Source organism: Abramis brama (assembly GCF_963993115.1).
Source record: "Abramis brama genome assembly, chromosome: 11".
Taxonomy (NCBI): domain Eukaryota; kingdom Metazoa; phylum Chordata; class Actinopteri; order Cypriniformes; family Leuciscidae; genus Abramis; species Abramis brama.
In genome coordinates, this window is record NC_139973.1 from 20,797,635 (window position 1) to 20,818,635 (window position 21,001).

The window sequence follows — 21,001 nt, forward strand, 5'->3', positions numbered from 1 at the left end:
CATAGACCCCATGTTAAAATGTCCGTTTTCACAGCATAAATTCATGTTTTTACAGGTTGGTCCCATGGACTTTTATTGTATTTTTCGATAGGTTCCGAGTGCCTGACAACTGTGAGGGGGGTTAATTTTAAACTCGTTAGTTTAGGTCGTATTTTAGATATAAAATGTATGACAAATGAGGGCGTGGTTAACTTTGCTGATAAGGCAGCGCCAAGGAGAATAACAACATAAGAAGTGCCATTTTTTAACACAGTTGAAATATAATACTACTGTTTCTGTATCATGAAATGTAGTTTTAAGAGTTTTTCAGGTTAGAATGTAGTTGTTTAAAGCTCAAATCTGTGGTTTATTTATAAAGATTTATGAAAATGTTATCCAGTTGTGAGATCCAGACGATCAGCGGACGCTCAACGCTCATGTACCCCGCCTGGAACAGCCTTTCCTCGGCTAGTCGTTCTGACGTTTGCCGCTGACTCTGGCGTCTCTGTAGTGGTTAAACATGAGATATAATTCGTCTTGTTTATATCTAACGGGCGATTTTTGGCCTCGTGAATCTATAATTTGTTCCCTGGCCAATCGTTTTGGCTGAGGGGAAGTTTCATAACTTTATAAGCTATTTAACTTTACCGTTGTATGGTTAGACTAGAGTGCTGACTTTGTATGTTTGACTGAATTGTTTGCTTTATTTGTATAGCTTCTTGTACCTTTTACTTATACTTTTATAATAGCTAATATTGATAAAACTGAAATTTAACAAAAAGAGACTGGGTTGAGTTTTGTCATTTTAAATTTTAATACAACGAAGATGATCTGTAATGTTGTTTACTGCAACATTTAATATTTTTATATTATATTTAAAACGAAAAGAGGCAGGTTTGTGTTTTATATTGCGTTTTGTTATAAATAGGCAAACGTTATATGCAGTGAATATAATCAATACGCCGTTGCCTGAACCACATTTGTGTGGCTATAATGTTTAAGATTTCTTTAAATGAAAACGAAAAGAGTTAGTATGGTGTTTTATAACATATTTCATTGCCTAAAATATACATACAGAGATAACCGGAGTAGCAGAGCGAGCTGAGTGACGCGCGCTGTTCTGTACTTGGAATAACCGGACTCGCGTCCTTTACCCATATATGGATTGGCCAGAAGGTGGGCGGGGTTAGGATTTCCCAAGATTTTCCAAGATGGCGCCTCCCATACCCCCCATAAACGGCTTCAAAACCGTTCTTCAGAAAGTATATGGGTGACGTCACAGACGCTTTGTCCATATTTTTTACAGTCTATGATATCACCGCAGTTCTGAATTGAAATGTCCGGTGAGTGGCGCTAAAAAGCTCCATTTTAAAATAACGTACACCTACACTAATCCTTAAACCTACCCGATAATGTTAACAAAAGCAAATGTGACATAAAAATGCAAATGGAACCATGCCATTTTAGCTTGTTTTTGAACTCTTGTCTTTGAGCTCTTTTATCGTGACTCGTCTTTCACGGGATTCGTACCCGAGCTCTCCGATTCACAAGTACAATGTACCAGTTGAGCTACCGAGCAAGCTTAGTATGTCTGTAAAACCTAATTGTGCAAGGAGCCGCGTGAAGTCTTTATTAATTCAAAATCTGCCCCCCGTAATCATAATTGTGTGTAAAAACGATTAAAAGTGCTTCCTGTTTTTACTGCCTCTAGTGTTAATTTCTGTTGGATACTGCAGATATGTATGTATTGGTACATATTTTGCATTTTGCCACATTTTGACCATCTTTGAATGCCATAAAGCTAAATTTCTCGTCACATTTGCGGTGCATCTTTATTATGGGTTTAGATATTTTGCCATGTTTCTTAGAGAAATAACTGGTAGTTCAAGTATTGCTGGCATCTCATTCAATATAAAAATGAAAATGACATAAGTTTGATTATGGACTGCTCAGAATGGGCCCTGTAGTAGTGTCTAATAAATTACAGTTTTTCTCTATCGACTTGACACATTTCTTCAAATGAATGTAGTTGCTCTCAAAACAATTAACACAGCAAACTAAACACTCTTATGTTGGCAAAACATTTTAGTATCACTGCACTGAAGTGCTTATTCTAGTAATGCATTCATCAAAAATAAATAGCAGCATCAAAACTACAAGTGTGTTCTCTGATTTGATAATAAATTCAGCTGTAGATACACAAATACATGAATGAAAATAAATTGTGTTCTTTAATGAAGAGTTTAGTATAACAATGTGTTTTCGCCCCAAAACAATAAAATAAGTAAATGAATAAATAAATGTATACTGCAATCATCGAATCAATGAACTTTAAAGATCTTGTCTCTCATTTACATTTGGTCAAAGAATTATATATTTTCACGATTCATGCATCGTGGGGAAAAAAAAGCTGTGAATGTTAGATCCATCCTTGTGCCTCAACTTCTCCAAATGCCTCTTCCATCGCTTGACGGAGACTTGGTTGTTGTGATCATATACTTTCCATCTCCAAGAGGAGAATATGCTGGAAGGAACACCGTCCTGAAATGCTGAATGGTGAAATTGGAAATTGACCAAAACAACACAATTTCGCTCAATTTGCTCCTGATCACCCTGCGGAAAGTGAATTTCATTGAGGGAGTTAAAAAAATTTAGAAGCCTTTCTGTGTTGTGGGACCCCAAGACAGCATTGTATGCCACAACACCAGTGGATTGCAGCTTGTTGTCCAGGGACATTAACTGTGGCACAGTGTTATGTTGGGCTGAACTCTCTGTCCAGATTCCTTCAAGGAAAGACCATAATTTATGACATGCTCAATTAGGCTGGCTCTGATTTCATTTGAAACCCGTCTGTACCCTGTCCTTCTACCTCTCCTCCCTCTTCTTACACCTTGCTCTCCCTTTCCCCTCCGTCCATGTCGTCTTATATTTTCTTCTCTTGCTCTTTCCACTAATACCATTGCCTTTCACTCTACCGTCTCTTCTTCCTCTACTCCTCTTTCTACATTCTCAGCTCTGTTTGCTTCTCCTAAATCCTCAACTCATCTCCTCTACCTATACAATCTATTCCTTTCCTCTCATCTCTTTCTACCTCTTCCACTGTCCCTCTCAATTTTACCCTTCCTCAATCCCATTTTAAAAAGTACATGAAATGATAAAACTCCTCTCTTTATAATTGTAACTCAATATAATTTAGGCTAACCACATCTTAAGCCTATATGTTGATATGTTGGATTATGGGGTCTGGCTCATAATTGGTGCTAATTCTTACCAAAGGTGTTCAATAGGGGTTCAGGTCTGGGCTTTGTGCAGGACAGTCAAGTTCTCAGTAAATCCACACTCAGTAAATCACTTCTTTATGTACCCTCACAGGGGCATTGTCATGTTAGTACAGAAAAGGACCTTCCCCAAACTGATGCAACACAATTTTCTAGAATGTCATTTTATGTTTGCAGTGTAAAGTGATAAATACATGAACCTGAAATTTACACATAAGAACATGGAAGGTTTAGATACAAAATCCAAAGAAATCTAGGCCCAAAACACCCAACAGACATAAAACTCTAATCTCAAGTTTCTGAACTATAATGCAAATGAATTGTATCAATGTTGATGTGTTATTGATGTATCTCCATAGTATAGCAATAAGATTTCCATGAATGGAAAACAAGTAACACTGGCTATATATGTCTCAGTTAGACATTAATTCAATGTGAAAAACAACTAAATATATTTTTTCCATTCATTCATCTTCTGCTTGCATCTCTCAGGATTCTGTGGAATTGGAGGAGAGTTCTTGCCCCGGCCCAGCAAACTCACAGCAGCCTGGAACTCGACACAGTTTCGTTCAGGAGCACTTCCAAGCTCAGTACAGGTCAGACACCCCTTAGTCTTTAATTTAATATCAAGTCCGCCCTTCATCCGTCTGCCTGAGCTTTGAATTCTACTGGGACACTTGTGTGGTATAAGGCATCCTTGACTGTGTACTGTATACACTATTTTATGTTATCATACTGTAGTAGCATGTAACAACCTGCTTGCAATTATACATACAGAAAGACTGTTATACTGATAAGTAGATAGAAGGGATGCACAATTTGGTCAAAAATCATTATTTTACAAATATTGTTATCAACTCTAACATGATAAACATGTAAAGTTACTACTCATATTACTGCTGTTTAGAAAAAGGTTAAAAGAACAAAAAGCCCTAAAATCAAATCTCATGTTAAATAGGTTGTTTGAAACTACATCTTACAATCTATGGGTGCGTCTCAATCAGCTCCCTAGTTCATGGCCATTTATCAGGGAGTCGGACATTTTAGGGGCTGTCTTCCTAAAAAGTCCCACAATGCACTGTAAAAACCGGGAAGCATTGATGCCTGATAAATTGATATCACGTGAGCTAACTCACTACATATAATGATAAACGATAGATGTTTTTTTAAGATCCAAACCATTATTTAATTATATCAGCATAAACATACATCGCTAGACAGGTAGTGAACAATCTAGCTAACTTTTATAATTTATTTATGTAATTCAGCAGAGAAGATGTTGTCATGTTGCCTGAAATAGTGTCCCAATGTGTAATGAGCCAACTGTCCTTACCAGTGGCCAAATTCACGACCTAGGAAGCTAGGGAGCTGATTGAGACACACCCTATGTCTTCAAATCCTAACTAATCACAATTGCCCAAAGAAACATAAGTTTTAGTGGAAAAGTATTGATCATTTTTCCCTCGCACTAATAGTTTTGATTAAATGTGTCAGTGCAACCAAACTTCAAATCTCTTTTGGAAATAAATGACTTCTGGTCTGTTGATTATTGGAGATAGTGAAAATGTCCTTCAAGCTGTTGAAGCGAAACAGGAACAAAAAACCCGTAAACATGTGACAATGACTTGAGCAAAATGAGCAAAATGTTGTTGGATCAGTGTCAGAGATAAACGTCTCGATGCAGCGTGACCTTGATTATGTGATTATTATATGTCATTGTTATCTGAGAAGGCTGCTATATACCTGTACTCGCATGAGAGAGGTCTCTATTCTGGTTTGCGAATAGCAAAAAAGCAAATTAGAAACGGTTGGCGGGATAAAATTTGCAAGATGTTTATGTAGCAATAATAAATAGGAAATGTATTTTCATATTTTCGCCAGTACCAAAAGCAGATCCGATAACGGCCAGGTTTTGGTACCCATCCCTAGATGCGAGCTCATGGTCTTTTTCTCTTATTTATTTATTGCAAATTTTAGTGTTTTGAGTACTATTTGTTGTAGGTTACAATCAGATCAAAGTGGCGTCCCTTCAATTTTATCAACACCGCTCATGCAGACAATTGCAGTCAATTGCAGTTTAATTAATTGCATTAGATCACACAATTGTCAATTTTAAGTCATCACCTTTATTTATGTAGCGCTTTTTACAATGCAGATTTTTTCAAAGCAGCTTTACAGTGATAACAGGAAAATAATGCAACAAATACAAATAATGCAGTTTGTTTTGGCTGTACAGTAGCTCTAGAAGAAAATAGTGTCATTGTCCAGCTTAAGTAAGTTCAGTGTTGATTCATTTCTAAAAAATAGTAAAAATCATTAGTTATTAATTTAGTTAACTTAAGTTCAATGGATTAGTTGAATACTAATTAGTAATATTTTTACCCTGTAATTCTTGTAGATTCTTGAAATATTCTTGTTCATGGTTTATTCAGACATCCATCAATGAAGAAAATGACTGGTTATCATCTGTTCCGCAATTTGGCTGAGATTTTGTCTCCCTTCATAGAAATGGGCTCATCCGGCACACGTTGTGTGAGCTCTCTAGAAAACAGCAGGCTTCATGCTATTCACTGTCTCTCTCAGGCTGCAGGGCTGTTGAAACATCTGCGCCGGAACTTTCCGCAGAGTGAAAATGATCAAGTAATCCACAATGAAATCACACACTCTGCTATAGAGAATATAAGCATTATTTTCACCTATTTCTGGTGTGACAAAGACCTTCTTGCCAACGGCATTTCTGCTTCTGCAGATGTGAGCAATATGCAAATGCTGAATGTTAAGTTTTTAAGTTATTTGAATAGGTTTAATTCGTTTTTTTTTCTTCGATAAACATTCTAAAGCATCAAAGCTCTTTATAAATATCCCAATTTTTCCCAGCTTCATGCCCACTCACATTTATACTACCAGAGCTCCTCAGCAAGTAGAAAGCCAGGTAGAGATGGACTCAGCAATTTTCTTCAATCCCGAGAAAAGCTTCCGCTTCTCAGTGAGTTCTTGATTTCATGGATTCATTTTGTAATTCCATTAACTATGTTGGTTGCTCTAACTTTGATTTGACTACATTTCGGATTGCACCCTGCTTGTTTATTCATATCTTCGCCACACAAACACTGCTGTGATATCTGCTTTCAGCTTTTGTTTAATTAAGTCAATCTGTCTGTCAATTTCACATTGCCTATTGGTTTATCTCTGATAAGATATGAAATGTAGGGAGACAAAAACATGATGTGGTCATTAAAGTCTGGATTTTTAAGTTTCATAAAGACTGCATCATTAGATGATTAGTAGATCATTCCTTCTTGTCTTGCAGCTCATGAGTATGGGTTTTAAAACAGAAGTATTATTAATGCCTCTTGTATCGCAAAAATTGTTTAAAAAATGTGTCTGAGTTTGAAACATTTGCATGAATCAGTTCTAACTGTCCATTTTCACTAAATCATTTTCTGAAATTCAGCAAGTAAATTCAAAATTGTGGTATTTCACGTGATTACTCAAATCTTTACTGTCTCGTGGGGCAGTTTAAAATGTTTTAGTACAATGTACATTATGATGGTAAATACAATATTATATCTAATTATATATAAATAGAATACAATTATATATAAATATAATAATAGAATTGCAAATATAATTATATAAATGATACAAATACAACAGTATTAATAGCATTCTTCCTCTTCATTTATTGGTAAACAACATTTTGAAACTACTTGACTGTTGACTTCAATATATGTTTGGATATATGACTGAAAAAACAAAACACTGTTTAAGAACTGATACATTAAAACCAAGATATATATTGAATATTGTAATAAGACAAAAAAAAAAGCCAAGATAAGATTTTGATATACAATAGTGGCTAAATGTTCTTACTCAGGAACTTTTTATTAAATGTTTATTAATTAGTTTGTTTGCATATGTTGTGAAATTTTGCCTGAAGTGTAAAACTAATGTACGTGTTCTATGTGTCAATCGGATTATTTGTCATGATGCAATGAAACACACCAAATTGCTTGGACGTCTTTTTTGGCCAAGTGGTCATACCAAGCTTGCACTCATTCCCAGCCTATAATTCAGTCACTATGTGGGAGGTATTAGCTATATCATTAGATGTTATTTTGTGGGTTTTAGTGAAAATGGCCAGATGGAAGGAGCTGTCCTCTGTGACCAAGGAGGATATTGTTAAAATAGCTAAATCTGGTCAATCAGTTTTGGATATTGCTCATGTGCTGGATGTAAATGGTTACAATGTCCGTAGAATTATTTCAAAGCACAGTGACACCCCTACCATGCAGAATGTAAAGTGCTGTGGCTGGTCAAGGAAGACCAGAAAGCCTTTTGACAGAAGGGTGAAGCAATGAAGGATGAAAACAGCTTCTAAAGACCTAGATGAGACGTGCAGTTGTGAGGAACCTCCAATTTCATCTTGAACTGTAAGCCAACAGCTACAAGAGACTGGATTGAGAGATTGTGTACCTTTTATCAGTTTTATCAACTGCAAAAAAACAACAACCTTGCATTAACCAAAGAACATAGGGATTGGAGTATGGAAGATTGGAGCCACGTTCTGCAGTCTGACAAGTCAAAATTTAAGAACTTAGCATTAAATGGTCTCAAGTATGTTCGTAGGAAACGACTGGAGTGTTTTAACTCTTTCCTCGCCAACATTTTTTAAAAAGAAGTTTCCAGCCAGTGCCAGCATTTTTGATCATTTTCACAAAATGTCCATGGCCCTCAGAATATTTTGTTGATGAAAATATCAACAAAATATTTTCATATTGATATTCATATTTTTGTATGAATATCTGAACATGCAATATATCAAAAGAACAAACAGAGCATCTTCTTTAAAATAAATGTATTCCATACAAATTATGCACTATATTCCAAGTCTTCTGAATCCATAAAATAGCTTTGTGCTAGGAACAGGCCAAAATTTATGTTATTATTTACGGATAATCTTGTGCTTGCCATGATCTCACGTCCAGAATTTTAATGGTGTATTTTGATTTGTATTTTAATTTAATTGTATTTAATTTAATTTAATTTAATTTCTAATTTAATTAAAAATAGTCTAGCTTCATGCATTCGTTTTATCAACACTTGAATGTGGGTAAGTTTCGTAAAAAAAACAAACAAACGACAGTTTCTTTTCTTTTCTTTTTTTCTTTTTTTTGTAAGCTGAAAAAAAAATCGCCTTTTTGTCATTTAGAGTGATGATCAAAACATGGAGTAGATTGCTTCCATCAACACCCTTAAAGCTTAAACAGCACTATATCTCTTTCTGGATCGACATTTCTTTCTGTAACATTGGTTCATTTTGATTTATGGATGATCTTGTTTAGTTTCTGATGATAATTTTTTTTTACATGGGCAATGCTTCTATCGTTTGTTTCTGCTTCTTCATCTGTGTTTTGATCAGAAGAATCTGTACTCTTTCAGAATATGCATAATAGCGCCCCCTACTGTATAACAGTGAAAACAGGGATTGCCGGAAAATTCCGTCAATGGTGGGGAATTGTTGTCTCATAAATGACAGAAAATGCTGTAAATAGTGAGGAAAGAGTTAATACCAAATGCATACATGGCACAATTAAGCACCGCAGGGGAAACATAATGGGATTGTGCACACATGTCTGCAGCAGGTGTTTGAAGGATATACAAAGTTGCTGGCATTTTGAAAATGGACCAATACTTGAAGATCCTACTGAACACAATGTTGTCAAGTATGGAGGATCTGTTTGGAGAGCATATGTGTATTTTCCAACATAACAATCCCAAACACTTTACAAATGCAACAAAGTTGCACGGAATAAGTGTTTATTCTCAGCATTAAGAAATGGCCTCCTCAGTCCCCTGACCTTAAAGCCATTGAAAACCTTTGGGAAATGATATGCTTGAATTGTGATAAGTCATGCAGGGCATCCAATGAAGCTCAACTTTGGGAAGGAGGATTGGAAATAAGTTAAGCATGACACATGCACAAAGTTTAGCGAGTTAATACCCAGCAGAATGGCTGCTGTAATCAAAAACAAGGTATATTAACTGATTACATTGTAGTCAATGTATACTTTATTTCCTGTGAGCTTTTTGTTTTTCTATGCATTGTTTTTGAATGATACTATTAAACCCATATTCCATAATATGGAGATTGCCCTCTTTTCCAAAAAAAAAAAATGTAATTTTAATACCTTAACCAAATTTAGTGTATTCCTCTTGCCAATATATCATACTCCTCATATTGTGATTGTTTAATCGAGCCTGAAGGGTCATTAAAAGCAAATGTCCCCTCCGGACATGAATTTTGGCCACTGTTATCAGGTTCTGCTTCAGCTGCAATAGATATTGGAAAGACAGGTACAAATGGTTATCTACCGTCTCACTGGCAATAGGATTGCAGTGTTGATAACAAATCTAAGTTTGGTTGCCATATTAAAAATAGATTTTAGCTACATATCAGCTAGATGACTTGATGTACTGTATAGGACTGCACAAAAATATTGCAAACAGATCCCCCCCTAATGTTGCTAAAGTATTGACTAGGAGTTTGGAGGACCTTTTGTTGATTTATTTAGAAGCCGAGTTGTTTTTAAATATAATCTCAGACTCGGAACAGCCTTTGTGTTTCCTTAAGCATGGTCTCATTTTGCTCTCTTTGGATTGTTTTGACTGCTTTTTTTTTTTTTTTGCTTTTTTCATAGAATATATTTTTATCTCCCTGGTGATAAAAGTGAATATACAGAGTAAGACTCTTTTTTAGAAAAGAACTACATGTCCTGGACTGAGGTCGTAGCCTCTTTTGTTTGGGGAAAAACCAGTTCCACCTGCTCTGCTGTTGATTGGTACTGAGTTCATGGCTGCCAAGGCCCTTCACTGCAGATTGAGTGAAGGCAACTGAATGCTTATAAAACAGAAATTTTACATGAATGTACTTGTCGCTCTTTCACATCAAATTAAAATGGATAACGATCAAATTACACAACATTCAGGCCCGGTCCAGAATTAAATCACTGAGGGTGCTTCTGAAATTACTGAGGGTGCTCTAGTAAAGTGCAGATGTAGGCCAAAATCCCTTTAAGGAAAGTCTATTCACTCGGCGGCCATATTTGCAATGCCTCCGGGCAGCTATTTCAGGCATCCAAGACCAAGTCCAAGGGAATCCTGAAATCTCAAAAACTGTTTGGCGATCTCACAATTAAATAACATATTTCAAATCAGCAACAAAATCTGACATGAACTATCCTATAAATGTTGTTTCTTATGCTCAAATAGCGTTAAAAAAGTGCATTTTTCAGGCAAGACGAGCCAATGCGCATGTGCAGTCATAAGCCCAAGTCTCAGGTTTCTATGGGAACCGGAACTTCTAATGGCAGCTGCAGTGACACAATGACTTTACCAATCAGGGATTGGCTCTTTTACTTAGAAGGCGGGACGTATTCCGCTATATTGCGCGTTGCAGTTTCTCCCATTCATAAGTAATAGGAGGTAGCAGTCTTTCTATATCTATAGTCTTTGTGTTGGCTAAGCAACGGCTCCCCCATAGTGCAGTGTACAGTGAGAAATTTAAGACTGTTTACGAGTCATCACTTTGACCAATAACTGGAATAGAATTTCAAAAATATTTTGCTACAAATATTTTTGTTATTAATCTATTAGTCTGCCTTTACATTGCTTTAATGCGTTACTATTTTAACATGTCATATTATACCTTTCCTGTGCAGAGTGAATCCAGCATTTATATGTAGATGTCACTTCCGAAACTTTGTAGCATGCAATTGGCCATCGGTTCCTCTTAGCAGCATAAAAAACCAATGGTTTTATTCAATGGATTAAGTTATATAGGCTGTAGCCTCTGAAGCGAGCCAAGATCGCGCCCTGTACAATCACTAAAACGCTGTTGCTTTGTCACAAAGTTATCTCACAAAGTTCCATTATAATCAATTAAGCTGCCAACAATTCACAATAAATCTCTTATGTACATCGTGTCTACACTTTGTTTGTTAATGAGAGGTTTCGCGAGCCTGCACAACTCAGCACTGAATAAAAACTCTGGCGTTTTGAGCAGTGAGTGGATTCTGACTAACTTAAACACATCTGATTGGTCTGATTGCGTTCAAGAGATCAACAACTTTGTCTGTGATTGGCTACTTTGCTCATCGCTGCAAAAACACGTTGTAAATAGATACATTTGACGTTCTCCAGAGCGCAAACACACACATGCACTGGAGCATTTGCCAAATCTGTGTTCGCCAATATATAATTACAGTATCAATTGAGGGTGCTCTTGCTTGCGTTTCAGGGTGCTTAGCACCTTCCACCACCCCCGTAGAACAGGGCATGACTACAATAAATCTATATAAGAATGACATTCACTGAATTAACATTACAGACCAATTTGACTCAAGACTTTGAGGAAAGTGTAAAACAGAGATACGGTCTATTCACTCCTCCTTAGCCCAACAAACCAATTCTCTTCTGACATGCCCACCAGACTGGTTCAAAGACAGTTTTCTCAATGGACGTGCTTTTAAGTGGCACTGTGATTTACTGCAGCTTAACAACACAAGTATGGCATGGGAAAAGAGGCACCTTAACTTATGGTGTGATTCTATAGGGTACAAAAATAGGGCCTGAAAAAGTTCATTTCTGGGCAGTTTGCAATTTTTCAACCACGTTGCAAAAAAAAAACCCTGATTTGAATACTAAATAAACATTAATTTGCATTTAAAATAAATATATTTGTGATACAATTCTGGTTTATAGTTATTAATGAATTTATCTCATACAATAAAGAAAAAATATTCTAAGGCAACAGAGTTAAATGGCTATAAGCTTTACAAATGCAACTTTTGTAAAATTAAAAAAATGCAAAAATGTTATTTGCTTGTATTCCCACCATGCTATAGAACATGTCTTCTAGAATGGTGCATTGTTGAGGAACGTTATTTTTTGCAATGATGTCTAATGTCATAACGTGGATGTTTTTATTTTTACATTTTGGAAATTAAACTTAATTTTGTTAAATACCATGTTAGGGTATGATTCCAGTCCCACTACAGACGAGTACAGAGTTGATTCTGCCATGGCTCTAAACCACATAGTATAAGCCACAAAAAAAAAAAAAAAATTGTAACCATTTGATTTTGGTCTACTGGATGTGCACAGTTACTTCGCAGCCAATTATAATCATTGCTGTTGCTGATATGATGGTCACATGCTGTTATTTTCACAGCTCTTTATTTATCTTCACACTAACTCCCCATACACACTTTCTCTCTAACAAGTGCATCATTTGTTTGTGTGTGCAGTGCAAAACACATCTGTTAGCTATGGCTGTGGTAGGAGTGCGCTGCTATTTTAAGGGGTTCCACCGGTTGATATGACAGCTCTGCCGAGTTCACAATAGACAACTGGACCCCAAAAATGATGCAATCTCAGACACATTCTACATCTACTGTTCCCTCACTTTATTTTTCATTTTTTTCCACTTATAGATGTCTTTTCTATCTTTATTTCTCACTTTTATCCTTTTTGCTTCTGCGTTCGTTTTTTTATTATTCTCTCTGTGCTCGTTTTCTTTTTTTTTTCTTTTTTTTTCATACTGAGATACTGAAATCAATGCCTTCCAAAGCTTTCTATCTCAGTGAATGTGAGAACATGTGCCCATCTCTGCTGGTTTTCGAGCTGTTGTCTGCACTGCAGGTGAACACATTGCACCTGCAGAACCCAAATGCATTTCCAGTGTTCAGCTGTTGAGTCATGAAGGGAAGCTCTATATCGGGCTCAGAGTATAGACATGTTCACGTATTGTCCACTCTTCAGACAAAAATCTGTATTTTTGTATTGTTGTCCAGTAACAAAAGATGCATTTTTGATCTCGCGAACATGCCGATATTTCTTGTCGATTTTCCCATCATTAACATGCATATTAATAGGAGTCAATGGAATGAAAAGTGTAGTGTGACTGCCCCTTAAAAGAAAAAAATATATATACTCATTAAAATAAGTCTTAATACATCTATCCTTTTTGGGAGAATGTATAAGGTTTTTTTCTTTCTCCACTGGAATGAAAGACAATAATAGCGATTTAGAAAGATTGAGTTTTTGGAATGCAGCAGCCTGAACAGCTAAATTGTCAGGGGATTTGATCAAAATATTGTAGTTTTAGGATTAAAGGAATGTGGCCAGGGCTTGACATTAACACCCGCCAAATGTGGGTGGATTTCAGCAGTGGCGTGTAACACAGTCACTCCTACTAGCCACTTTGGCAGGTTGAATTTTATGTACAAAACAGTTTTATATAATAATAATAATAATAATAATATACAGCATATATATAGTCTTTTAAAAAGGCATCTGAAATAATAAACTAAGTGCAGTGTAGTGTTGTCAAAAATATCTATTTTTCGATACATATCGAAATATCTGAATCGCTTCCTATACTCATTTTCCCCAGAATAGATACACGATACCAGCTGTGCTCTTCGCTCTCTCATCTCTCCGACAGCGAGTTGACACACAAACCTGCCTCCCCTCACTCACTCGTTTAATTTGCTCCGGATGAATATTGTTTGTATTACAGATGAATTTCGATGTGGCATTGTGCGTATTGCTCATACTTTTACTCATTCCCGCAGATTTTGTGCTCACACCCACTGTGCGCACACAGAAAGCCACCTCTCAGTACTAAATTCAGTTCTTTTTCACTGCTTATTGCACTTAAACAGTCAAATACGTGTACACAAAATAATGTCAAAATGCCGGTTATGTTTTAAGTGAACAGTTGAGAAAGAAAACACATGTGTAACAGTATAATGGGTCTGTGCGTCAGGTCCTAAAGTGACAACAGCCTAATATACCTGCTGCCAAATTATGAGACAATATTAAATATATCTATATGGCAGTTTTGTGGCCAGTGAAGATTCTAAGTGGCTAGTGACTTTAGGAAACTACCAATATAACATATTAAATACTCTATAGTTAAGACATACATATTGAGTTGGCCTAAGCTAGTTCACATAAAGGTTTTAAGTCAAATTGTAAGAACGAGAATCTGACTCTCATTGATGTGAGACATCATACTAAAGACAAACTATATGACCAAAATTACATGGACATGGATAAATGAATGGGTTTTGACATTTTAAACCTCACAAAGCTAAAATCAAGCAAATCAAAATTTATGCTATTATTATTATTGATTATTATGGTTGTGAGTGTTTTAAAGGAAAAAAATAATTAAATGTCTCATGGTCATTTCTATGTTTCAGGTCATCACTGACATGCCCTCATTGCCTTAAACAGAGCAACACCTTTGACCCTTTCCTGTGTATTTCACTTCCAATCCCACTGCGACAAACCAGGTATGTTACTGTGCCTTCTGTCTTTATCTCTTTGGAATCTATTAGGACTCATGTCTGTATGCTATATGTATTTTTATGTCTGTATACGTGTTTGTGTGTATATGTGTCTGTGTGTATCTTTGCTTTTGTGTGTTTCAGTGTGTTTGTGTCTTTAACCACCCTGAAATTCTTCATGTGATGAATGACCAAGTGAACAGCTCTTACAAGAACATTGTCTCAATTTTCTTAAATCTCAAAAACTGCCAGTCAGCAAAATCTCTTCTGTGAGACTGTCAACCTGTCAGACAGACCGATAATAGAACGCGAGAAATATATGGAGAGAACTACGGCTCATCATGAAGGCTTGTACCTACTGTCCTTAACACTCAGATTTCCCAGCATTTCTGAATCACATTCATTAAAGTGAAAATGGCATATCTAGCCTCACTGAGAGCTTAGGGGGCCAAATTGGAAGGTCTTCAGTAAATTTCAATTAATTAATATGAAGACTACAAATTAGATTAGACACATGCTATGGATAGACAGAAACACTTCTGTCAGCAGACCAGCACTGCTTACATGTGAGCTGAACTCCTGGGCAAGACTTTAGGGAGCCAATCAGGTTAGCCAGCACAACCTACAGTGCCCAAGTGCCTCTAGTCAGACAGATCAAATAGAAAAAATTTTCTTTCATTGAGCTGGTGGGTGAATCTCATCTAAACTTTCAAGAAATACATATATAAAATAAATCATTCTCACTTTTTGTAAAAAAAAAGTAATAATAATAATTCTGATTACTGTAGTAATATCTGTACATGAATATCATTAATACATTCCCGTAAATTAAATTTAAATTTGTACAACCAATTGTGTTATGATATGTACTTACTGTTATATTTTCCTAATATACTTCACAATTGAAAGGATAAGTTCACCCAAAAATGTAAACTGGCGACATTTCTATAAAATGATATTACATTGCTTCTTGAATTTTTTTTTGACAATTTCACAGTAAAATGTCCAATAAATGGTGCAAGGCACTTTTAGTTTTACCCGAAATAGATTAACATGAATCTGGCAATGTTTTATTGTTTTTTTGCGATGCTTAATGTTTTATTGGCGGTTTGGGAACAAAATGTCCGGTGAGTGGCGCTAAAAGGTTTAAAGCTCTATTTATTTTATCGCGTTTGAAAATAACATACAAAACTGATGTTAAGAAAATCAAATGTGAGATAAAAACGCTATTTCTGAAGCAGCCATGCCATTTAGCTTGTTTCTACATATCTTTAAGCTCTTTCATTGTGTCGTGTGTTACAGTACTCACACCCGAGCACTCCGCATGGCAAGTGCAGTGTTGTACCAGATGAGCTACTGTACCAAAGCAAGTTTACTATGTCAGAAAAGCCTATACATATGGAGTTGGTTATGTGATGCAAATGTATTAGCGTAAAAAGTCATAACATAGTATTGGGCAAGGAAATGCACAAAAAATAATTCTCTATTAATCAATAATCTGCTTCTGTGATCATAATTTGTGTGAAAAGTTGTATTACTGCCACATTCATTTCATGTTCATTTCAGCTGAAAACCGCAGTGAATGGTTTGTATAGGTACTGTTTAGTCATTCTTTTGGAGTCATGTTTTTCCAATGAGCTAATGTTGCAAAATCATTATATTAAAAGAGTGGTCAAAATGGTTTACACATTAAAGTTGTATGGGTTTGGAATGGCATGGTTGCACAATGTGTCATTTGTGGTTGCAATGCATAATGAAGTCAATGCAAAATATTTTTTTCTTACTTCCTTTTTTTAATATGGAGTGAAATGATCTTCTTTTTTTCAGACTTACCCAATTAGTGCTTTCAGTTTTAACATCAATGTGATTAACTCTAGTTGGTGTCTGTGCAGATATTTGGTACGCTGTAGTCAGACTGTACTTTTCAAAGTAATAATGCACAAATATGTCTTTGCAAGAGGCAACACATCCAACCTGCGATTTACCACGCCTAGATACACTCTGAAAACACAGAATAAGCTAAGTTTGATTGACAGTCCACATATATAAAACCCTGTCACATGATTCAGACTAAAATCTAAAAAGCTTCGGTTGACTTCTCACTGGTTCACTCAAGTGAGAGTGTAGTTTTTTATAACGGAGTGCTTTTGTTGGGTCCAGCATTTCACATACAGCTTTCAATAATGCAGCAGAGAGAGGCATCTAAAAGTCCACCCAAGTCTCCAGAGCCATAATGTCCACAACTGCAGCTGCAGTGGAAAATGCTACTGCTCTGAGACGATCAGCTGCTGTGCAACTGGCTTGTATGGGGCAATTTCAAGCAAAACAAATACAGCAGGAAACAGATCAGCTCCCAACCCTAATGTGCACTGCACCCACAAGCTGTGTGTATGTGGCAGTGTTAGAGACACGTGCTGGTTTAAATCAACCTTCACAACATCTACACACACAACCAGACATATCTACACTCACTCAGACTGTAGCCCTGCATGTGGCAAATATATATATTGCGATTTACATTGCGAAAAACGTTAAGTGTTATTAACGTAATTGAGACAGAAAATGTTAAGTGTTATTAACAAAATTAACGTGTTTCCATTGAGCGTATTTTAAATTCACAATTTTAATTTTGCGCAATTTGAAAGGTAATGGAAACGCGGCTTGTGTTACACTGGTTTTTAACCATGGTTAAAGGGATAGTCCACTCACATTTACTTCCTTTGTATGGACAAAAAAAAGTTTGAATAATTTGCAAGAGTGTGATTATAAAAGGCTGTAAAAAAAAAAAAAAAAAAAAACCTTACTAGTGAGTAGGTGAGTTTTCCTGTTCGGTGTGATAGAGTTTAAAGGGATAGTTCTCTCAAAAATTAAAATTTACCCCATGATTTACTCACCCTCAAGCCATCCTAGGATTATATGACATTCTTCTTTCAGACAAATACAATTGGAGTTATATAAAAAAATGTCCTGGCTCTTCCAAGCTTTATAATGGCAGTGAATGGCCGTTTCTGTTTTGAAGTCCATCAAAGTGCATCCATCCATGATAAAAGTAATCCACACTAGTGATGCGCGGGTCGTCTCATAACCCGCGGGCCCCGCGGGTAGCCCGCGGGTCGGGTTGGGGCGGGTAAAGAATTTGTCACTTTATTTGCGGGGCGGATTGGGGCGGGTCAATAAAAACAAAATAAAATAAAAATCCATATATGTTACATGCAATGTCCAGCATTTTAGTAGGTTTAGTAGTCACATTTTAGTAGGTTCTTTCATAAGGCCGTAGCAATGCAACTTGCGTGATTTCCCCAAACCTTTGGCGTCAGGTGACACAGCTCGCGCAAAGCAGCTCGCGCCAAGCAGCTCCCGCCGCCAGCCACAACAACAAAGACGGAGAAATAAAAGTGAAGATGGAAGATGAGGTGCGGGAGAAATTGAGGTCGGGATTTTACATAATTAAAAGAAAAAAAGGTGAATGATGAATTAGATGAATACAAACACTGCTTTGTAAATATTGAAAATGTTTAAATCATTATCTTATTAATATGACCTGATTTATGGTTCATATTCAGAATCGTCTGTTATTGCCAGTTTACATGGCGATGTTTCCAAGCACTTTCAGGCTGAAATAAAGGCTGTTTTCATATACAGTACATTACAATGCCTAGTAGGCTATGTCTATTTAATGGTCGCGGGTGCGGGGCGGGGCGGGTTGTAAAAATAGATACAGTGGTGCAGGGCGGGCTGGGGCGGGCCAAATAATTTAATAAAAGCGGGACCCGCGCATCACTAATCCACACGGCTCTGTGGGGTTAGTAAAGGCATTCTAAAGTGATGTGTTCGTGTTAGAAAAATATTCATATTTAAACTTTTATCTACTAAAATTACGAGCTTACAGCAGACGGCCACACGCATCGATTTACAGCGAAAGACTAACCCTTGACCTGACGTACAACGTAATGACGATTGTGGAAGCGCAGAGGATAGAGCAAAACAAAACACCAGTCACGAATTAGAAGTCTAAAATTAGAATTTTTAAAGAGAAATGTTGGAGGAGCTTGAGTTTGTTGCCCAGCCCTGTTTGTTTGAACTGTGAGAGGCGTCAAAGCTTACGCTACTCCTACATCTTACGTCATACATCAAGTGTTTTGGCACAAGTAAACTTGCGTAGGCCGTCTGCCTGAAGCTAGTTATTTTAGTCGATAAAGTTTTAAATATGGACATTTTTCTTAAACGAACGCATCGCTTCACTTCAGAAGGCCTTTATTAACCCCCAGAGCCGTGTGGAGCACTTGTATCATGGATTGAAGCACTTTAATGGACTTAAAAAATATATACAGCCATTCACTGCCATTATAAAGCTTGGAAGAGCCAACACATTTTATATATATATCTCCAACTGTATTTGTCTGAAAGAAGAATGTCATATACACCTAGGATGACTTGAGGGTGAGTAAATCATGGGCTATTTTTCATTTTTGGGTGAACTATCCCTTTAATATCCATAACTTTTTGTTAACCATTTAGCAACTTTTTAAAGACAACTAAAAGCTTTAAACACATTTTGTTGCAGTTTTAATGTTGCATTAATGTTGCAAAAATGTCTGTGGTTACCATTAATTGAAGAGATTTCCCATTAGTTCTTATAAATGAAAAACTGCTATGGTAAAAACCCCTAGGGTATCCATAGTGAATTAACTGAATTTGCCTACAAATTAACATCATGAACAGTTGTATTAGATGATGTGCTAAATATGTATGTTACTGTGTTTTTAGGGCCTTGAATGTGACGCTGGTGTTCAACAATGAAGGTCAGCGGTTTCTGAGAGTAGGGTTGGCTGTGCCTCTCTTTGGGTCTGTCTCAACACTCAGGGCCATGGTAGCAGAGGAGGGCAAGATCTCTTCAGACCAGGTGAAACCTGCTGTCTATCATATCTGCTGGTGTTTTATTCTCTCTCTCTCTCTCTCTCTCTCTCTCTCTCTCTCTCTCTCTCTCTCTCTCTCTCTCACTCACTCACTCACTCACTCACTCACTCACTCACTCACTCACTCACTCACTCACTCACTCACTCACTCACTCACTCACTCACTCACATCTGTTCCTATTCTTGAACTACATTGTGTTCTCACCCCATTGTGTTCTCAACCTCTATTCTCACCCCATTAGTTCATCATAAAATATTGTATTGCACTGCAAAAACACACCTTACATAGTCTTGCCAGAGAATAATTCCTCTTGCATACAAATTCCAGGCTTGCGAAGAGTAATAGCGAACAAGCGCATGTATCTCTATCATACGCCATTAAACTGCCTCCTCTGAACACTCCATCTGTTGGTTAATGGAAACTACCCAGACTTGCTCAGCCAGGGCTCAAGGTGTTATTGTGCTGCAAGATACATGTTTAATGACACTGTTATAATCATTTCTATAATCCTTGAACAAACAATCACATCATCACTTACTGAAACCCGGTGCACACTGTTTGATTTTGGCTTTTGTTGGGTCCAACATTCCACATGTCATGATGATTACCGTGATGTTACACAAACCTGTTTTTGTTTGTTTGGAACACAAACCTCATTGATTCTCACGTCAAGCATGCACTTTTGAGCTTCCGTTTACCATTTTTGATGGTCTTGTGGGTTTGGAATGACATGAGGGTAAATAACTAAAATGTTTTTTTTTCTTTTCTTTTTTTTTTTTTGTTGGGGGTGAACTAACCATATAATGTGCTTGTGATTTAGATTATTACACTGTAAAAAATTATCGTGATTTTAACGGTAAAAGACTGTAAAAATGCTACAGTGAAAAACTGTTAATTGGTTAACAGAAAGTTTCCGTACTATATACGGTAAATAACTGTGATAGATCTAAATGGTACATTTAATGTAATTTATTGTAAAATACCGTTAAATTTACAGTTTTTGAAAGTGAAAAAGAACAGCTCATTGTATAATTTACAGTGAAAAAACGTAAATTGACATTCCCACAATTCCCTGTGTGACACTTCACATTTGATCTATTTTTGTTAAAATAACTATGTTTCTTCATAGTTTTCTTAGTTTGTTCTAATCAGTTATGTACATTAGGGTTTTATGTTACATTTAATGTTGTTAAATTAATGTTTATTGCATTTTTAAAATTTCATGTGTGTTACCATGATGGTGTTTAATGTTTGTGTGAATGACACTGTGCAGCTTCTATAGTGTTAACTTTCTTGTGGAAGAGCTGCTTGTGATGAGCTTTGATTGATCATGTGACTCTCATCACTGCTGTGATTGTTGGTTATCAGTGTATTACAATGGTACAAAACGGATATTAATACTTCAATAGGACGTTAAATTCACATTATATCAGATAATGAATTACGGTTTATTACTGTAAATTTTAAGTT

General features: G+C 36.4%; 1 protein-coding gene across 2 annotated transcripts in view; it reads left to right on the plus strand.

Moving 5' to 3' along the window:
• usp43a (ubiquitin specific peptidase 43a) overlaps positions 1-21,001 on the plus strand; it is a 97,093-nt gene that overhangs the window by 37,379 nt on the left and 38,713 nt on the right. For both annotated transcript variants that reach the window (XM_084129937.1, XM_084129938.1), the window contains exons 3-5: positions 3,750-3,853; positions 14,528-14,620; positions 19,382-19,517. In XM_084129937.1, the coding sequence (XP_083986063.1) occupies positions 3,750-3,853; positions 14,528-14,620; positions 19,382-19,517 (333 nt within the window). The remainder of the gene's footprint in view (positions 1-3,749; positions 3,854-14,527; positions 14,621-19,381; positions 19,518-21,001) is intronic.